General features: G+C 37.3%; 1 protein-coding gene across 1 annotated transcript; it reads right to left on the bottom strand.

Moving 5' to 3' along the window:
* Positions 1 to 6,967: 6,967 nt before the first annotated feature.
* LOC122019077 (uncharacterized protein ycf23-like) lies at positions 6,968 to 7,799 on the bottom strand. The gene is made up of 5 exons (XM_042576586.1): positions 7,716 to 7,799; positions 7,577 to 7,636; positions 7,396 to 7,485; positions 7,211 to 7,318; positions 6,968 to 7,135 (listed from the first exon to the last, which is right to left on the bottom strand). Exons 1-5 carry the CDS (start codon positions 7,797 to 7,799, stop codon positions 6,968 to 6,970), a joined length of 510 nt encoding a protein of 169 aa, XP_042432520.1.
* Positions 7,800 to 12,298: the final 4,499 nt, after the last annotated feature.

Here is a 12,298-nt window from a genome sequence, read left to right on the forward strand (position 1 = left end):
TGGATCGATCAGTGGATCGATCCAGGCCTTTCCTAGCGAACAGAGAGCCTCTGGATCGATTCGTGGATCGATCCAGATGTCCAAATCGATCAGTGAATCGATTGGGACGCGGCTGCTTTGCGCGATAAGCGCTGGATCGATCCGTGGATCGATCCAGGCATTTTTCCAGAGCACAGAGGTGCTCTGGATCGATCCATGGATCGATCCAAAGCCTTCCCGATCGATTGGGAATATTCGAATCGATCGGGATCCGACCGTTGCGTCGTATTTGAGCTGCAGGCGTGCGTTGGCTGCAGCATCCCTTCACCGTTTCATCTCAGATCTTCGCCAGCTCCTCCACAGCACTCTCAAAGCTCGTGATCGCCAGTTCTTGAAGGTTCTTGGAAGCTCTCCGAGTCAAGAGGCGGATCAAAGGCAAGGAGAGAAGCTAGGGTTAGGGTTTTCTGCATTCATTGTAAGCTTTGTGCTTGTATTTTGTTTCCCTTTCCTTCTTCTTGTACCGAGAGGGTTGTAGGGCTTCTCCGCCTTTGGTAGTTACCATAAAGGAGTGTTATTCATAGTGGAGGGTGTGTGTGTTGGTGTGGATCCTTGGATTAGTCACCTCTTGTGAGGTGGATACCAAGTAAACCAACCGTGTTAGCGTTGTGTGATTGTTTCTGTATTTTCCGCTGCATATTCTTGAAGAAACAAGCAACGCCAAGCACCGAGCGAACGCGACGAGCTATTCACCCCCCCCCTCTAGCTACTTTTGGTCCTAACACTATCCATCTCTAAATACAACTCTCCCTCTTTCTCTACTCTTTACATTCTCTTTCTCTTACTCTCTTTTCCAACCAATCTTACATTTGTTTAGATAATTCATCGTGCGAAGTTAACTAGTGCATAATCAACAATCCCTGTGGGATCGATAATCTTTTATATTACTAATGACGTAACCGTGCACTTGCGGTGACGTAACAATACTCTGAACTATCGATACATAGGTAGATTACTCGCAGTGACCTGACTGAGCACATACTCACTTTCTCTGACTCTCACCAAATGTTGAATCTGCTCTCCATGCACACAACTTTGCTCTTGGAGGAGTGCGGTAAGTCCAACCAGAAATTGGTTGAACTGCTCTCCTCCTTCTCCAGCATTCCTCCTAGCAGCCATTACCCTGTATGCCTAAAATAATCAGTCATTTTTCCTTTGTCTCATACTACAAAATTAACATATATTCCACAACAATATCGCAAATATATGCAAGGGTAAATCTTACAGACTTGAAGGCGGGCGTGATCGAGTTGGAGATGGAATTTATTACACATACTGTCCCTCAGGAGCGGTGCTCTGATATCAACTGAAACAACCCGTAACTAAAATTCACATTTTGGAAATAGTAATGAATTTTTTTTATTTATTTAAGCAAAAGTCTTCAATCTCATTACAGTCAAAAGTTTCGATTGAATAATAGGCATAACGACCTTGGACAGTGTGTCTTGCATTCCATCTCCTCCTCTTGGTCACTCCGCCTTCGTGCCATCTACCACCGTCTCAATGCCACTCCCTTCTCCTGTGCAAGTTTACAATGTGAGTCCACCGACCCAGCAAGTATGTTCCAAAAGTAGATACAAAATAGACTACTAAGGTATGTGCAACAAACAAAAAGGAAATTAAACATAGTAAGGAAACCTCATAAAGCATAAAGAGATAATTATGGGGCTATTGTGGTGAACCGTTAGAGAGCACAGTCATTTATCAATCATTTAACCTTAGGAGAGCTTAGGTGTTAGTCAATTCCAGTCATTTATCAGTCATCTGTGAGTGCTTGCCAAACATTTTAAGGAAGTAAGTCATGGAAAGCTACTGGAATAAGTCTTTGCATGAATACATGACAGTCATGACTCTTCATTCCAAACATCTTTAATCTGTTCATATCCATGCATTGAGCCATATTTGAGGCATACCTATTTGGAAATTTGATTTCTTTTAACCAATTACATAAAGCTTGCTTACCATCTTTGTCCAATGTATAACAAGCCTTTGGGAATTTATCATTTATTTCATTTGATGTAACTCTGGTCTACTGACTAATTCTTTTAATTCCTCAATTGATTTTGCAGTATCTTTAGTTCTTCCCTGCACATTTATCACAGTGTTGAAAATATTATCAAAGAAATCTTTCTCAGCTTGCATCATATCTAAATTATGGCGAATGAGTAGATACTTCCAATATAGCAGCTCCCAAAAAATACTTCTTTTTTCCAACCACACTTGCACTGTCTAACCATGTATTTATTTATCTCATCAGAATTAATCTTAGATACTGATAGAAATCCATAGTTGTCTATTTGATCAAGGATTTCTTCACTTGACTTGACTGTTAGAGGAAGTTTTTTGAATACAACATTCTTAATAAAACTTTTCTTATTTCGTCTGAAAGGGTGATCAACCGATAAAAATTTAGGATGATTATCCAACCAAGATATTTTCCCACTACAGGGTAATAAAAATGCATTAGACTCTATAATGTAGTGTGTGCATGCTAATTTACCAGTCGTGCTCTATCCGAACAACATTAAATATGCTGAAAAATCACTAATCATCCATAATAGTGTAGCATGAAATCTAAAATTAGTTTTGCTTACAACAACATAAGTCATTGACCCTACATTCCATAATTCATTCAATTCGGCAATCAGAAGTTACAAGAAAATATCTATCTTCTCTTTCAGATTAGTTGGCCTTGGAATAAGTATAGTAAGGAAAATGGATTCATCTTTCATACACATCTATGGTGGTAAGTTGTAAGGTGTTATTATAACTGGCCAAGATGAATATTACTATCCCGACTAACCAAATGATTGAAATCCATCTACAGGAAGTCCCAGTCTCACATTACGTAGTTCTATTGCAAATAAGGAAAATATTGTATCAAGATATTTCCATACAGGGGAGTCACAAGGATGACACATTATACGTCCTTCGTGTATATGCTCATGATGCCACCTCATGTAGCTTATTGTTGCAGTAGATGCATACAAGCATTGGAGTCTAGCAGTTAACGGAAAATAATACATAACTTTCTCTGTAATCTTTTCTTTTTCTTCCTTGATATGTGACTACTATGCTTATAACGAGGTTGAGTACAAATTCTGCATTCAATCAATTCACTGTCTTCTTTCCAAAATATCATGCGGTTGTTAATTCAATAATCAATCTTCTCTATAGGCAAACCTAAACCTCTCACAAATTTTTTTTGTATTGTAGAAGCTATCAAATATTATATTATCAGTAGGAAGTAACTCATACATCAATTGACATATGTCATCATAATATCTTTCTAAAAAATGATGCTATACTTTGATGTTCAATAACTTTGTAGTAGTTGATAATTGGGAATGACTAGACGAAATCCCTTCCAAAATTTCTCTTTCACTAGCCTTTAACATGTCTGTTGGTTGCTACTCGGAATACCATCCTAGTTCCACTGTACAAAAATTTGTACAAACATAGAACTATCCTAGCTACCCATGTGCTCTACTAAAGTTAAATTTGGATTGCAAACGATGCTTAACATTATTAATCCAAATTTCCTTTTAGAAGTTAAACTTGGATTGGGAACGAAACTTAACATTCTGACTCCAAGTTCAACAGATGTGATCTTCCTAAGTTAAACCATATTACAGAAGTTATCAAATATCTATTTCTAAGATCGGCTTCTATGTTAAACATGGCGAGGCACTAGGCCTTCTTGGGTATGGGATCATCCACCACTTCCTAGACAAAGCCTCACAGAGGAATTGGATATTTAACTTCTTCCAGTAAACTAGGTTTAACTATAGAGACCTCAATAAAAACACATTATCGAAACATGAAATCAAAAAATAAAATTGATAACAAAAATGATAACTTAAAAACTGATAACCTCTTGTGTTTGGTTTTTCAAGATTTATACAAAAGATGAACTAGTTATGATGCGAAAACTAATAACTAGTTATACCTTTTATAGCTTATAGACCTCTTGATCTTCTATTGTATTCCTCTCCTTCTCTTGGATGTGGGCGACGATCTTCCAAGATGAAATCCACTCAAGCCTTCTTTTCTTGCTTCCAAGTTTCGACCAGTAAAAACCTTCAAGGATGATGAGTTTCGGCCACCAACCAATCTCCAAAGGATGCTAGGAAACAATGCCTCCTTTCTCTTCTTCTTCTCCAAGCAAAATCCGGCCACCAAAATCTCTCCAAGAAGATGATGCCGTCGGCCACAAAGAAGAAGAATAGGGAAAGAGAAAGGGCCAACCACAAGGAATAAGAGAGGAGGAATAATAGATGTGTTATTGGGTGAGACACCCCCTCCTCCTCTTTTATATTCCTTGATCTTGGTAAATAAGGAAAGTTTTAAACATAATTAAAACTTCCTTATATTCCTTACCAATGACTAAAAAGGAAAATTTTAAAACAAAAAATTAAAACTTCCTTTTCTTTTTGTCATGGCCGGCCATATCTATTGCTTCAAACAAGGAAAGTTTTAAACATAAAATTAAAACTTCCTTATTTGTTTCCGATAAGAAATTTTAATTAAAAAATTTCTTTCTTTAAATCCCTTGTTGATTGTAAAAGGAAAATTATATAAATTAAAATCTTTCTTTTAAAACATGTGGATGGTTGCAAAAAAGGAAAGTTTTATCAAAAATTAAAATCTTCCTTTTAACTACAAATAAGGAAAGATATCAAACCTTTCTCTTAATCCTTTGTAGAAAGCTATAAAAGAAAAGATTTAAAATTTTAAAAACTCTCTTTTAAAACCGTAGCTTCCACATAAGGAAAGATTTAAAATTTAAAATCTCCTTTTAATCTTAATATGACCTGCCACCCTTGCTTGGGCTCCAAGCTAGGGCCGGCCACAACTTGGCTCCCTTCTTGGTTTGGTTTGGTCGGCCCTAGCTTGGGCTCCTAGCTAGGCTTGGCCAAGCACCAAGAGGTGGGTAAGAAGTTGGGTTTTGGTGGATATAAGACTTTATAAATAAGAGGCTACAATAGGGACCTAGAGGAGGAATTGGTTTTGGTCTCCCGATGAGCTTGAGCTTTTCGTGTTCGCCCCGAACACCCAACTCGAGTTCATCAATAATAATTCATACCACTAAAGAGTTATTATTGCACTACCTCACCAATCCCATATTACAATATGGGCTTCTTCTTATTATGAGTATGTTATTCTCCCTATGTTTAAGATTTGAATGCCCACTAATTAAATGAGTTACTGACAACTCACTTAATTAATATCTAGCTCCAAGAGTAGTACCACTCAACCTTATTGTCATGTCAGACTAAGTTCACCTGCAGGGTTTATATAACAATCCTTATGAGCTCCTCAAGGGGGCATTATCAACCTAGATTACTAGGACACAGTTTCATTCTATAATCAACAACACATTATATAAATAATATTATTTCCTAACTTATCGGGCCTATTGATTTATCATACTAAATCGCACCCTTTGATAAATTAAATAAATAAATATTACGTATACATGTTTGTTATTATATCATGATTAAGAGTACGTACTTCCATAATAACAGAGGTATTGTTCTTTTATATAGTCAGTATAAAAAGAAACTACCTCAAATGGTCCTGCTCAATACACTCATAGTGTACTAGTGTAATTTTATAGTCAAGATAAACTAATACCAAATTACACTACAACCACTCCAATGGTTTGTCCCATTCCATCTTGGTTGTGAGCAACTATTTATAATTTATAAGGAACTGATAACATAATCTTCTGTGTGTCTCCTCACACCATGTTATCTATAATATAAATTAAATAGACAACTACACTTAGTATAAATGTAGACATTTGACCAATGTGATTCTTATTTTAAAATAAATGTTTACATAAAACTAGACTTTTAGTATGCATTCAATCAATTCACTGTATTCTTTCCAAAATATCATGCAGCTGTTAATTCAATAATTAATCTTCTCTACAGGCAAACTTAAATCTCTCACCAATTTTTTTGTATTGTAGAAACTATCAAATATTATGTTATCAGCAGGAAGTAACTCATACATCAATTGACATATGTCATCATAATATCTTTCTAAAAAATGATGCTCTCTTTTGATGTTCAATAACCTTGTAGTAGTTGATAATTGGGAATGACTAGACGAAATCCCTTCTGACATTTCTCTTTCACTAGCCTTTAACATGTCATACATTTGCTGAACTTTAAGTGTTGGTATTTCATCTATATTTGAATGATCACTACAAGAAAAAAGCTAAACAACAACGCTTTTTTGGCGTTGTCGTATGTACTTAAAAAGTGATGTTGTAGATGGTGTTGTAGAAAGTCATATCAAAGACAACGCTTTAAAAGCGTTGTGGTTGGTCACAAAGACAACGCTTTTTAAGCGTTGTCTTTTCGTTCTTAAAAAGCGTTGTTATAGATGCTGTTGTAAAAATGCACATATCAAAGACAACGCTTTAAAAGCGTTGTGGTTGGTCTTAAAGACATTGTTTTTTAAGCGTTGTCTTTTATTACTTAAAAACGTTGTCTTTTTAAATTTATAAAAAATAGTGTTTTTCTTAATTAAATAGCAAAAATTATAAAAAAATACTCAAAATTTACATATAATTAAATATCCACAACCACAATCATTTTTATAATAAGACTATTTAACAAATAAATAAAACTTTATATTATACAAACAAAATGTATACATATTGATCCACAAATTAAATTTGTATCATACAAGTTATCCTTAACTTCATGACAATAATTTTTCAAACACACAAGTTTTACAAAACCTCATCATTGACTAACCGCTGTTGTTGGTGTCCATCGCATGGAATTGCTTCTTTAAGTCCAGCCAACTCAAAAATGTTGACGTCCAAGTGTTAGTGTTCAACTACTTCTGACAATGAAGTAGTAGCAGATAATCAAGAACACAAGAGAATCTGAAAGAGTCTATATTTCTTTCACTAGTAGCAGATAATGATTAGATTAGAAAGCAAAAGAACGCATACCACACCAGCTGCTCCTGCTGTTAAAGCCATAGGTGCAGTGACAGCGCTTAATCCAGATGAGCACATAACTGGAATCTGAACTGCTCGGGAAATGGAGTATGCAGCTGCTAGCGTTGGTGTGGCCTACATTTTAAAGAGGAAAAATATCACATTTTTCATCACAAGTGTGCTAAGATTTCTTATTCGTACTGTTGTTACCTTCTCGATCAAACCAAGGACACCAGGTTTTGATGGACTTGAGTATTTCCCTCCTTCAGTTTGGATTATATCAGCACCTTCCTGTTCCAGCAACTCTGCTAGCTTCACCTTTTTAAATTGAACAAAAAACAACGAGAGATTGTGTTAGTGACAAATCTCAGTTTACGAGGAAATAAATGAGCTACCTGATCAGGGAGACTAAGCATGTGTGGCACGGTTACAGACAGTGTAATGGATGGAAGAATCCTTCTAGTTTCTCTAGTGAGCTTTAGAATCTGACAATGGCACCACAGAATAGTGACGAGATAGAAATAGCTGAAAATACTCGAGGAACTGCAAGGAAAAGTACGATCATGATTCATATACCTGTTCAGGGGAAAACTGAATTCCCATCTCGTAGAAAGAATCATAATTTCCAATTTCCACCTGCATTTAGCACAAGGATTTTAATGTTTGGTATGACAGACAATCCGATCGAAACCAGTCAAGTTCATCGCATCCTAACCATTTGGGCACCTGCTTCCACTGCAGAAGGAAATGCCAAAGGGTCCACAGAGGAAACACAAATCTGCAAGAACAAGATCATCATAAGAAAGAAGAGCTGTGGAACTCTGAAAATGCGAGCTACTGAGGCAGCGAGCAATCTGCTTGAACAAGGTAATCATGCAGCGTTGAAACTCTGTCGTGAGCATCAAAGACCAAATATTACCAAATATTAAGATCACTGACAAACCAAATAATAGGAAGATTATTGGTATAATCAGCTTCCATAGTTTTGATGTTTGTGGTACCGATGATATTAAAAGATCTTCCTCCTGAATGCTTTGACATTTTGGAATTTAGGAGTTCGAACATGTGTATTAAAATAGAAGAGAATCATACGAATGTGGTATTATTCGATATGATTTGATACAAATTTTGTTTTATACGATTCTAAGATATAAAAAACTATTAAAAAGTAAATAAAACTAATTGAAAGTAAAGAATTAATCTAATTTACTAGAAATTAAATTGAAAGCATTATTACAAAAGAAAAGCAATAATGGGTGAAGTTTAAATCATACAAAACTTGAAAAGAATGAATCTGCACTCTTCACATGGAGACACAAAATTGTCTATAGGTAAGGTCGATTCAACACAAAATAAGTCTAGCCAAAGCCAAGTTGATATAAAAATATGACAATAAGAGTGAAAATTGCACTTCACTCTAGAAGTTATGTACTCTAAAAATTGCCATAAAAATTGAATTTTAATCGATTATCATGGTTTTCTATGGTATACAATTTGGTCTTCTAGGAACAACACATGTGACAAACATGTAAACGATTCATCAACCTAAATGCCATTCTTCAATGCACCAAAAGCACCACATTTGAAGGAAGTAAAACAGCAAGGATTTCACAACCAAAGCATATTATAAGGTAAGTTGCAGAGACGATATTTCATCAGCATGATGATTGATGAGCAGAAAATGCAAGCTATGTTTAATGGCATCACACACCTTTTGAGCCCACGTCGATTGAGTGCTTCCAGATCTTGAAGCTATAACACCATTTCCAAGTTGCCATCAGTAAGTAAAACTCCCACATTGACATTTCATTGAACAGGTGGGGGACTGGCATTACTGGGAATGGCGATGCTGAGATTGGTTGGGACTAGGCCTTGCCTCGACCACGGCTGCTGCGCTGCTTCAGGTAGTAGCGAAGACAAGGTAAGCCACCAAGGAACTTCCTAATTCAATAAAACATCAGGAATTAATTATAACGATCCTTTTGCTATATAAAATGTTTGGAAGAGTAAGCTCCTGAATGCATTGCCAAAACCTGAACAATGGTCAATTCATTCGATAGAGGTGTACCCAGTTACCCTCACTATGTACCTCTTTTCAGAAGTTTAACGCCCCTACTCCCAATCCATCCCAAACCAATTCCATGATTGCCTTCATCATAGGAATTCAATTTGTAACCAACATAAAAAAGGACAACTTTAACTAAATCAAACAATAACTTTCTCCGGATTCACAGACCTATAGTGCAGGAACTTCCCCTTGTGGAGGGGGAAAAAACAAGGAGCTTAGGACAAGAGAGGTTACACGATTTTCGCCACTAGGGTAAAGCAAAGCGCAGGAAGACCACATAAGACATCAAATAAATGAATAAGAACAGTACAGGGCGAAAAGAAGGATGACGACTTACAGAAACCAGTGTGGATCATGAATACCTCCATGGACGCTCCGATCAGCGCCGATACCGCGCCAATCTTCAAGTACCAATCCAGAAACTTCATTGCCTAAAAGATTCGAAGACAAAAACAGAAACGACAAAATCGAAGCCTCAGCGTGGATCTGCAAGTCAACCAGCCGCAACGGCGACGCGAAACAAAGCAAGAAACGAGGGACCAAGAATCAAAGAGAACACTACAGGCCGCCGCTGAGAACAGGAAGTCCGTGGAGCGCCGTTGTGGCTCCGGCGGCGGATGCTCCGTCAACGCGTCAGCGTGCAGAGGGAAAAGGGGGCAGCTCTGGCGGCGGATGCGGTGGCTTCGTCCAGAGGTAGCGGCTAGATCTGCCGTCAGAGATGGCGTCGGCCGGCGTCAGAGATGGTGGCGGATTAGGAAGGGTAAGCTGACTTTGATTGAGGAGATGGGGAAATGCGAGATTAGGGATCTCGACTTGGAGGAGTTGGGCCGGCGTGAGGAGTTTGGGTCGAGATTAGGGTTCAGAGGAGATCACGCGACAAGGAGAGGAGAAGGCGCTCGTGGAGAGGAGAAGGCGCTCGTGGAGAGGAGTGGAGAGGAGAAGGCACTCGTGGAGAGGAGAAGGAGAGGAGAAGGCACTCGTGGAGAGGAGTGGAGAGGAGAACTCGTGGAGAGGAGTGGTGAGGAGAAGGCGCGCGCGCGTTGAGGGTTTAGAGTTTAGCAAAGCGAGGGCTGCGAATTTATTTTAAGTGAGTTTAGGGGAAACATACACAACACTTTAAAAAACGTTTTTTAAAAAAATGTTGTCTTTGACCATAAACAACAACACTAAAGACAACACTTCATTAAAAACCGTTGTCTTTAGTAAAAAGTAAATACCATAGACAACGCTTTTCACTAAAAGCGTTGTAAAACAAAGAACGACAACGTTTTTATTAAAAAGCGTTGTCTATTGGGTGTTGTTGAATGCAAAAATTCTTGTAGTGGATCAATAGCATTCATAGCGTTATAAATTATTGATTGCATTACATTCTCATTAGATGATGATTCCCTTAAAAGAGTTGTGCCAGATGAAGAAACAACCAAAGTTCCAATATGGTGAGACAAATAAGGCTCTCCATGACAGTACCAGTTGTAGTAATTTGGAACAAATCCTTTTTTACATAGATGTACTTTCATAGTATCCTCTTCATGGAAAGCTTTAATTCTACATTTGGAATGATTACAAGGACAACGTAACGTGACACTATCCATACATTCTGGATGACTCTTTGTAAAGTTCACAAATTTTTCAACTCCAACAAAATATTTATCTCGGATAAATCTATTTTCTAATCTATTGTACATCCAATCTTTATTCATGTACATTGTATCCTAATAAACATAAGACTAATTACTTGGTAAGTATGCAATTAATACAATAGAGATACTACACACATGATTCAATGTATTCACAAACCATACCCTGAATACAAAAAATTAAGTATATCATTAAGAAGTTGACCTTTCAAAGCAATGATACAAGGTTAAAATTCTACAACTTGCTAAACTAGATTAAAATCAACCAGAATAAAATTCAACAACATAGAAGTGATAAATTCTTGGTCGTGACCTTAATGGCGACCAAGAGGGTTGACCAATCTAGCAGAAGTGCAAGCCAGCTCGATGCAAGGAGTCCTGAGTTGGGCCAAGCTCGCTTGCACGATATCAAGGGTGACCAGAGTTACTAGCATGAGCTCAAAGTCAGCCATGCTCCTTGCCGCAACCTTGGGGCCAGCCAAGCACTTCCTTGCGAGATTGAGGCTAGTGGAGGTCACCGCCATGAGCTCTGGGCTAGCTAAGTCGTCGCCATGAGGTTACAACCAACCAAAGATTGCCGCCATTATGGTTTAACTCGTAAAACTGAGGAGAGGGAAAGAGAATATTGTACCGATAGGTGGGAAGGTCACCAGAGGAGATGGACGTTGGAGATGGGAAGGTCACTGTAAGAGAGGATGTCGGAGGAGACGGTCGCCGGAGGAGGGGTTTCATAGACACAATGGAGAATATCGTGATTTAGGTTACGGGGTGGGTTTTCTCGACCTCTCCACGTGTAAAATTAGTGATGGGATATTAGTTCCGTCTCTAGTTAGAGACGGAATTAAAATGTCCATCTCTATTTAGATATGGATAGTTTATTACCATCGCTAAAATTTTAAAATAGAGACGGAAATATAATTTCGTCTCTAACTAGAGACGGAAATATAGTTTTGTCTCTATATAGAGATAGAAATATAGTTTTGTCTCTAACTAGAGACATAAATATATTTTCGTCGCTATATTAGAGACTGAACTATATTTTCATCTCTAATTCTGTCGCTAAATGGTAGTTTTTTTATAGTGTTTGGTGAAACTCAAATTAAGTTACGTTAATGCCCTTTTTTCTTTTCATAACAACAACAACTAAGCTTTATTCCACTAGGTGGGGTTGGTTATATGGATCCTTTTACACGAGTTCTATCTCCTACTATATAATTATTTATACTTAAATAAATTTTATTTTATTTTATTGTTGCTAACAAAGTCTTTTTTGGTCTTCCTCTTCCTTGTTTGATATACGTGTTTGTCATAGTTTCACATCAGGTAACTGAAATATTTATTGGTCGTCTAAGTACATGCCTATACTATCTTAAACGTGTCTCTCAGAGTTTTCCCTTAATAGATGCAACTCCAACTTTCTCTCTAATGCTCTCATTTCTTATTCTATCTATCCTCGTATGTCGAAACATCCATTTTAATATCCTCATCTCTGCAACTTCCATCTTCTGCTCATGTGCTTGAGTCATAGCTCAATATTTAGTTTCATATAACATAACAGGTCTAACTGTGATTTTATAGAACTTTCCTTTAAGT

This window comes from Zingiber officinale, chromosome 9A (genome assembly GCF_018446385.1).
Source record: "Zingiber officinale cultivar Zhangliang chromosome 9A, Zo_v1.1, whole genome shotgun sequence".
Taxonomy (NCBI): domain Eukaryota; kingdom Viridiplantae; phylum Streptophyta; class Magnoliopsida; order Zingiberales; family Zingiberaceae; genus Zingiber; species Zingiber officinale.